This window comes from Rhinolophus ferrumequinum, chromosome 16 (assembly GCF_004115265.2).
Source record: "Rhinolophus ferrumequinum isolate MPI-CBG mRhiFer1 chromosome 16, mRhiFer1_v1.p, whole genome shotgun sequence".
NCBI lineage: Eukaryota > Metazoa > Chordata > Mammalia > Chiroptera > Rhinolophidae > Rhinolophus > Rhinolophus ferrumequinum.
Window position 1 is genome coordinate 33162489 of NC_046299.1, and position 9116 is coordinate 33171604.

Consider the following 9116-nt stretch of genomic DNA (forward strand, 5'->3'; position numbering starts at 1 on the left):
GGTAACATTTGCCATGCTGAACTATTTAGGGTTTACAGATCAAATCAGAAAATATATGTGTAAATTCTACTAACCTAAAAGAGCTAACACATTGAGGATTTGCTTGATGGGATGGATACACTGTAATACAATGGTTCACCAAGTGGGATCACCGACCATCAGTATTACCTGGGAACTTGTTAGAAACACTAATTCTCAGGTCCCAACCCAGACCTAATGATCAGAAACTCTGTAGGTGGGGCACGTAATCTATGGTCTAACAAGCCCTGCAGGTTATTCTGTAACCCCTAAAGGTTGAGAACCACTGATGTAACATAATCTGAGAAATACTGCACCAGGTGCCCCAAAACCCTGCATCCTTCTCTGGACTCAAATCTTCTACCAGCTTTCAACAAGCAACTGATTCTATTGGACCTACGATTCCTATACCACCAAAAAAAAAAAAAAAAAAAAAAAAAGTAATGCTTGCCTTAACTCTTAGGTTGTATCTTTTCTTCTTTGCCAAATCAAATAAGCTTATGATTAAGAAAAGGCTTTGATAATAAATAAATAAATATATACATATACATATTTAATACAAGACACTGTTAGATACATGCTAGCTAATTCTATTACATTTAAAAAGAAAAAAAAATCCTTCTGACCCAAGTCCTCATTTTTTCATATTTCATAAAATAAAAATGTTAAATTTTACAACATGGCTAAATTAAGTCCGGCAAAGCACTGTTCTCACTTATGAAGGAAAAACAAAACAGAAAAGCCAAGGCATCATCCCATTTTATCTCTGAAAAACTCAAACTAATTCATAAATACAAATTTTAAAAATAAATATCTAAAATCACCCTTAGTAACATCCCCCAAACTTCATTTTAAAAGTAAAAAAAAAGTTTTCAATTCTATTTATTTGATCTCCAATCAGTTCAGAGTAACCAGAGCCTCACTAATTCATGAGGAAATGAATTTTAAATGAAAAAAGTTGCATACATTTTAAAGCAGTTGTTTGCAACTTTCATCATATATGCTATATTTATAAATCACTTTAAGAATACATCTGATTTGAAGAATACCTAATTCAAATCACAATGCTTTAATCACATCTTCTTTAAAAGATCAGAAATATTAAACATATAAAAATAGCAGAGTGCAATCCTTGCAATTATTACTAAAGAAAAGAGAACCTTATCATATTTTAGCCTGAAAATCTACAAAAATCAAAGGAAACAAAATTCAAAATTATTCTGAAGGGCTTTAACAATAATAAATGAACTCGAAGTTTTGGGTAGTGATATAAAGCAAAACATAAGTACCTGTAGCATTTAGAGAGAGGGAGAGGGAAGGAGCAAAGGGGGGGGGAGAGGGAGGGAGAGAGAGGGAGGGAGAGGGAGAGGGAGAGGGAGAGGGAGAGGGAGAGAGAGAGAGAGAGAGAGAGAGAGAGAGAGAGAGAAAGAAAGCGTTTCAGACAACTCAATTTGCCCAGAAGATGTCAAAATGCACAGTTCAATTCTACAACCTAGACATGGATCAAAATATAGCCAGTTTTTACAACATAACAAAATATTCAAAAATCACATAATCAGATAGTCACATATGTAATTAGACAGGGCACCATTCATTCCGCAATGCTAAACAAATAAAAAAAGCTCACTGGAAATCAAGCGCTTCATTATTGAGGGTACTATGACACAGCTGGGAGACAGCACAGGCAAAGGAAAAAGAGACTGACCCTTACACACTCGTAATAGTCTTTGCTAAGCAGGTCTCCATCCTTCGCCATACCTTGTAAGAATACATGAAGAAAAAAAATCCTTTAGCTCTTTCTTCCCATTTCTAGGGCTTAAAATTGTATTGAGAATCTTGATTAAATGTGAAATGGGACACAATAATACAACAGTTTAACACTAAAATTAAATTCCTATATTAATGCACTACCAGATTACATTAAGTGTAAATTGTATTGTAAAAATGTAACTGACATTTCAAGTTGCATGACTCCTCCAAAATCTGAACTTGGAAAGAAATGCTAAGAAATACACCTTTTTTGATAAAAAGTTTACATAACTCTTATATCATACATTAAACATTTTCTTTCGTTTGAGGCAGAGATTACTCTTTGTGAATAAAAATATATATTAAACTTGACCTATCTTTAACACTAAGGAAAATTTAATATTGTAACAAATTTTTATTCTAAAACTTCAATTTTAGTATGCCATAATAGGAAGTTTTCATTTTCCCTTAGTATTTTAAAACAAATACTTTTTGATTAGCATGATTAACTTCTTTGGTCAATAGTATGAGTAAGCAGAGCTTTACATTCTATTTGTGATTAAACAGCAAAATCAGACTTTTTATACTCAGAGCTTCTAAAGGAATACCCCTAGTTTAAAAAATACTCAGAGCTTGAACCAATTAAAATTCTAACATACCAAAAACTGAGGAAATTCAGTTATAATCACTATTCTTCCCATAAATGAAAATACAAATAACTTCTCATACATGGGTACTCTGAAATTATAATTTTTAAGAGAAGCAGTTACCATTTAAGTAGTATTTACAAAGTGGCAAGTACTATGCTAACTGAATTACTTGTATTATCTCATTTATTCTTCAAGAAAAACTTTATTTGGGTAGCTACTATTATCTCCATTTTACAGATAAAAATAGATTAAGAGGGTTAATTAACCTATTCAATGTCATCCAACTACTAAGGGGCAGAGCCAGGATTCCAACACAGGCAGTCTGGCTCCAGAGCTTACCCTGCCATCCTAAAATCTAAAATGAAACAGTGTATACACAATGTGTAGATAAAACAAATGCTCAATATTTTAATATAATTTAAAGTAGATTTAACCTTATTTGAAAATTCTAAAATAATATCCACCAACGTATCCTATTCTATAGAGAGAAAAAAAATGTTCCCTTTTAAGAAATATTATGGTAGTTAACTTTGTATTTATTGACACACATTATTTATAAACACTGTGTTTGAATGTTCTGTGTATTCAGTCTTCTTTTCCACACTATGTACAGACAGGTTAAGAATATCCTTTTGCCGGCAGGTGCGGCCACAGTATCCACCTGCCGATATTCTCAACACTATCAACAAGTGTATACCTAATACCTGAAGATGTCCACTCATCTCTTTAATGCCAACTGTTGCAAATGAAGACAATCTGCCTTAACTACACTTGAATTTCCCATCCAAAATTAATTCCCATCCAAAATTAATTCATCCCTAAATTATGTTTATTCTTCTTAGATTCATATTTTTCCAACAGCCTTTTTATTTCCAGAGCAAATTATTTTAAAAGAACCAAACTGCTAATACCTGTTCTGTAACCAATGAAAAATAAATTTGAAAAATTAGGGGATAGGTAAATACAGTCAAATCCAAAATACCAATTTCACCTTTCCTGACAAATGAAGAGTATTTTATGTTAGTAAGTGCATACATTCAACACTTACAAGGACTCATTATTCACAGACCAAAACACTCTGACCACCTAGCAAAGAATGTATGTAGCAGTAATGTGGCCTATGTAAAAGAATTAAGGATACCAAGTTGCTCAACAAATCCTTACTAACGTAAGGTTATTAAGTCTAACCTCAACATTACTGATGCCTCTGATAGCAAATACACTAATTTCAAAGACACCAGATAAAAAGCAATTGTGAAACAGAATTGAATATTTACTGAAATCATTATTGACCCCAATCTCACAAGATGATACAAATGTCAAAGGCACTATCCTTAGAACAAATCCTAACACCTTTTCTTAATGAATTCAGGCCACAAAAGAATTCTCCAATACTGACTTTGCTTAAAATCAAATTTATCCAACAAAAAAACAGAGAGAGAGAAAAAAAGATAAGAATGAAGGTTCTACGAAATAGAAATAAAAATTCAGAACTAATGGTCTCTATAGGAAAAAAATATACCAAATACATTTCTTATACATATCTTCTGGAAGCTAAATCCTTATAGTACAGCCAAGAACTAACATCTTAAGTAATTGAAAACCTGTCATATGCATGCACACTTCTAAATTTCTAAATTTCTCTTTACAAACTCCAACTTCACATATGACATTAATATGAAAACATTTCCTATACTTTTCCTTTACTAAAAAGGCCGAGGTGAAAATTTTAAAAAAGAATGTTTATTGAGTGTGAATTAATGGTGAAACTTTATGAATTGATTTTCCCGTAACAAATACTCCTGCATCACAAGTCACTGAAGTGATTACTTAAGTGCCTTAAAAATTATTAAAAAGTATTAAGCTATCACCAAATAAACAAATACCAAATGGGGCAAATTTCAAAATGAGAACACTTGAAAATAAGAACTGAAGACTTCACTTCCAAAAAAGTAAGGAATTTTGTATCATTAAGAGATCTGTATATTGTAGGTGGTTATTGGAAAAAGCAGATGTACTGTTCCACATAAAAATTAAAATAACTCACCAGCTACCTTTCTCCTATTGTTAAAATTCTAAAAATAACACACAAATGCAACTTTCTCTACTGTCTTTCTAAAACTAAATTTACAATTAAGATGGTTATATCTCACATATTTTACGTCGTTTTTTCATTTAGTATTTTAGTATATTATAAGCAATGTAAATCTGCATTGATGATTGTACTACTATGCAAACATTTACAATGGACAGCAATAAAAATCCCTTTTTCCTTATAGTAAGAGTCATATAAACTATAAATTACTCTCCTTTCAGATGGGTTTAGTCTAGAATAAGCTTTATAAAAATGAAGTTTGTAAATTATCATATAGCAATTAGGTGGGCCAGTCATATTTGTTCAGGGAAGAAATACAACTTAGCAGATACATAACAGTGTAAAATAAAAATTGCAAATAGAATTAAAAAAAAAAAAACACTTGAAAATATAGTTGCTTCAGTAATCACTAATCTCAAAAGATAATAGTTAATTTCAGTAGTCACTGTACTCTCTACAAATTAAAAATATTCCCTATGAAGGTTAATATTTGAAGACATAAACTTATCAAATGATAAAAACACAACAGAAGCCTAAAGTTTCCATGAAATCTAAAGACACTAAATATTTTATAGCCTCGTGTTCAGCACTACTTTCCAGACTAACATTAGGAATAAAATCCTACCAACAAATTATTTTTAGAATAATTCAATTTTGCAAAAATCTTTTACAACTGAATTACAGTCTTCAATTTTCCTTTGAGAAATCACAGATGAAAATACTCCAGTCACTACTTTCATAAAGGAAGTTAACTTTTTAACAGGCTAACTATTGAAATAGATCCTACAACCTGCCAGGGACAGTCTTCAATGGCCATTTTAATCCCCACCCCGACCCCCACAATAAACACAAAACACTAAGGGAAACCAAGCAAACCAAAGTGCTTTGGTGTATCAACATTATTGGAAGTGTGAAAAAGCAAGTCCTTCACTGACTTTTTCCTAAGTGATTTTTTTTTTCTTATCAACATTTGGCTCAATAAAACCACAACTCTAGGAATTAAGTGTTATTAGTCATTTGATGCAATATTTGATACTGCTTTCTCTGCATACGATAACGAAAAATACAGTTTTAGAGAAAGTTTTAAGACACATAAATTTCACACATAGAGAGGTACACATACTCTGAAATGAAGGGAGAAATGGCCAACCACTTACTTCACTACTCACATATAAGAAGAACCTGATAGAATAATTTTAGTCTTATAATCCAGATAATTTTAAATCAAATGGATAAAGTAAAAATAGCATACATATACTTTGATTACTAAAATAATCTGTCTACCCAACGGGATTCTAGAAATTTTTTAAAATTGGGGCTTTTAAAAAAAAGTTAAATAAGCATTTAATTAATTTGTTCTTATATATCTAGATGACTGTCAATTCACACCAGTAGTACACTACTTTTGCATTGTTACAAATCAGAACTTCTGAGTTTTTACCTAATATCTTCTAGGCAAGCGGGTCAAGTTCAGCCTTAGCAAAGTTTTCAATTAATGCAATCTCCCCCAAAATTTCCAATTATTTTTTCAATATTATTTTTAACTTAGAAACTGTTACATTTTGTATGTTGTAAAGCTATTTCTTCAGTAACTTTTATCATCATTTTAAAACAAAAACTCAGGCAAAAGTAGCTATGCACATTTATTTATGTGCACCTACATAATCCAAAGGAATAAAACCTCTTCAGATATAAAAAGTTTTAAAACAAACAAACAAACAAAAAACCTCCCCCATAATTTTTAGGACATACACACGTGTCACCTTTAAGCAAAATGTTTACTGACATTTGCTAAGAAATAATTTTTACTGAGACTACTCTATTAATACTTCTGCAATTACATAATTTCAACTAAATATTGTCCATTGCTACAGTTCACACCACCAAATTTGAGGCCTTAACAAAGTGCTCCAGTCACCTCAGATCAATAACTTAATTCTGTTTTTCATGCCTTGTACACTGACCTACCAATAATTCAATTACTGTGATACTTCCCATTGTACAAAAAGGAGAGCTCCCCATCCTTGATTAAAACCAGTTTATTATATCTGAAACTACAACGATTAATGCCTTTCAATAACCACTACCTTTTGAAGTACAAAGGCCTAACTTTTAGACAACCAAAACTGTACAGTTAAAATTTCTGGGGTTTCTATCTTATTCAACAAGCTGACTCAGTAAATTTAACACTATGGAAAAAAGCTAACACACCTACAATCTGAAGCTGGAGTAATCCACTCTTGCCAGCATTTCTGGTCATTAGCGGGTAAATCATAGTTGACATTCTACACAACTCGGAGTAGACTTAAGGGAAACCCAAAGGTGTCAGAGGACCTGAAGTCTACAAAAGGTGAGTAGCAGTTCTGGCATCACAATACTTAAATTTCAAGTGAGAACTGAAATTTAATCTCTGCAATCACCATTTGCCACAGTCTCTTGAACCTACACATTATCATTGGGATCAAAAAACACTCAATCTCCATTCTATTACGTGTGACGAGCACTGAATATAAAATACTACTTGAACTGCAAATTTCATGCCCTATGCTACATCACCCCATCAAGAGAGAAAAAGGCAAATTTAACAACGATGTAATAAAAGCGCCTTATGAGGGATGACACTATTGATGTGAAACGACACAACTCCTAAATACAGGTCAAAGTTGTAATTAACTTAGTTTAAACATACAAACCCTACTTTTGTCCTCCAATGAGCACCATATATGCTAAAAATGAGTCTGCTTCTAAAATTATGCAAATCAGCTCCCAAGTCACATTTTAAGAGTCTATCAATGCAACCCAGAAAACTAAGAACAATCACTGCAAGATTCTGATGCAATATGCGTACGTGCAACACTAATTTTCATTTTAATCTGATCTATACCCTTGATCTAGGGCCTAAAGCCAAAATTTAATCGAGATAGGCTCAACCTCAAAGCGTCTATTTTTCTGCTCATTTAGTAGACCGGATTACCGAGCTCACTAATCCACTAACAGCGTACTGTATTCTGTATTAACGGACAATAGCCCTTAGGAAGAGACCCCATACATAGACTAAGAAACCAATCGGTGCTTTTGACACTTGCAACCAGGCAAGAGCTCCGTCTAGCAGAACACACCCTCCGTTCAATGCATTCAAAAGAGGCACAAAATGTCCATAAGCTAGAAATTCGACCAGGGTTAAATGTTATAGTCACCCAGACTATGGAAAATTTTTCGCATCTGTCTACTCCCACGTTCTAAGAGAGAGTGACAGAAAGGCAGAGGAGCGGCCGCAGAAATGGATACACGTCAAGTCTAAGTCGAATCCATCCTCTTGATATCTCCTTTTGTTTCTGCTAACGATCTCTTTGATGATGGCTGTCATGTCTGGGAGCCTGTGGCTGAAGAAAAAGGAGGAGAGAGATGGCAGAAGCTGCTGGTGGCGGGGCTTCTTCTGCAGGATGGAAATGGCTTTGGACTTGGCGGTAGCTGATGCCCCTCGCTCTGCTGCCGCTTGGCTCTGGACCGCAGCCGGGTAATGGCTGCTGCGGCGGCTGCTAGATGGTTGCAGCGACTGGGCCTGCTTCTCCTCAGCAGCCAGAGGCCTGGCAGCGGCGGCAGCGGAATGGGGAGAAGATGAATAATCCTCGGAACGGCTGCCTCCTCCAGCGGCCTCCGGAGCCCGGGCCAGGGGGGGTGCGGCGGCGGCGGAGGGGAGGTTTAAAACCGGCCCGGGTCCCTGGATGTGCCGCCGCCGCCGCCGCCGTGTTGGAGGCAGTAGAAGGGGAGAGACCAACTCTCCGGCTTTCCCAGCCCTGGAAATGGTGACAGGCGACTCCGACTCCCTCCCCGGAGCTGTAGTCGCCGCGGCCGCCGCCGCCGCTTCTCCCCCCCGCTCCAGGAGCGGGAGGTGCCGCCGCCGCGCTTCAGCCGGCTCCCGCCCGAGCCCACGGCTTCCACCTTCCCTTTCAGAAGCCGAGGAAGAAGCTGCTGCACGGTTAGAAAAGAAGACGAAGACAAGGCAAGGAACGCCGCCGCTGCCGCCGCCGCCGGCCGGCCGGCTCCGCGAGGGCGCTGCCCCCGCGGCTGCTCACGAGCGCTGAGAGGGGCTCTGGGCCGCGGCCGCCGCCGTCTCTCATCTCCCTCGCCTGAGCCCGGCCTCGCCTCACAGCGGCTCAACTCTCAAACTTCCATCATGGCTGCAGCTTCCGAGAGGAGAGAACTGAGCGCAACCGCGTCCCGGCGTCCGAACGTGTATCCTGCCGCAGTGCACAAAGAGTTCCGCCACATCACCGTCCGCCGGCCTGCCCGCCCCCTCCGCCGACGCGCGGGGAGCCTGAGCGCCTCGGGAGTCCGTGGGGGAGGCGGGAGGCAGGCGCGATCGCGCCGGGGGAGGGAAGGACGGCGTAGGGCAGAGGGAGCAGGGAGGGGGCAGGAGCGGCAGCTCCGTGTACGAGCTCCGAGCCCCCAACCTGCAGGCGCCACTGAGCATGCCCAGTGTGACTACCCAGGGCTCGCTCGGGCATGTTCCGAGGCGCCCGCCAGTAGCAGCACTTGCCTTGGCTGCTGCTTCAACGCAGGACGGGGAAACTAGCTAATCCTTGATTTGTGCCCAGAAACCC

General features: G+C 37.6%; 1 protein-coding gene across 2 annotated transcripts in view; it reads right to left on the reverse strand.

Annotated features, from left to right (window-relative positions):
• Positions 1 to 8895, reverse strand: part of PTEN (phosphatase and tensin homolog) — an 83545-nt gene extending 74650 nt beyond the window's left edge. Inside the window, exon 1 of one of the 2 annotated variants that reach the window (XM_033129773.1) lies at positions 7801 to 8895. In XM_033129773.1, the coding sequence (XP_032985664.1) occupies positions 7801 to 7879 (79 nt within the window). In that variant the 5' untranslated portion in view covers positions 7880 to 8895. The remainder of the gene's footprint in view (positions 1 to 7800) is intronic. The other variant, XM_033129772.1, reaches the window with a different exon arrangement.
• Between the last annotated feature and the right edge of the window lie 221 nt (positions 8896 to 9116).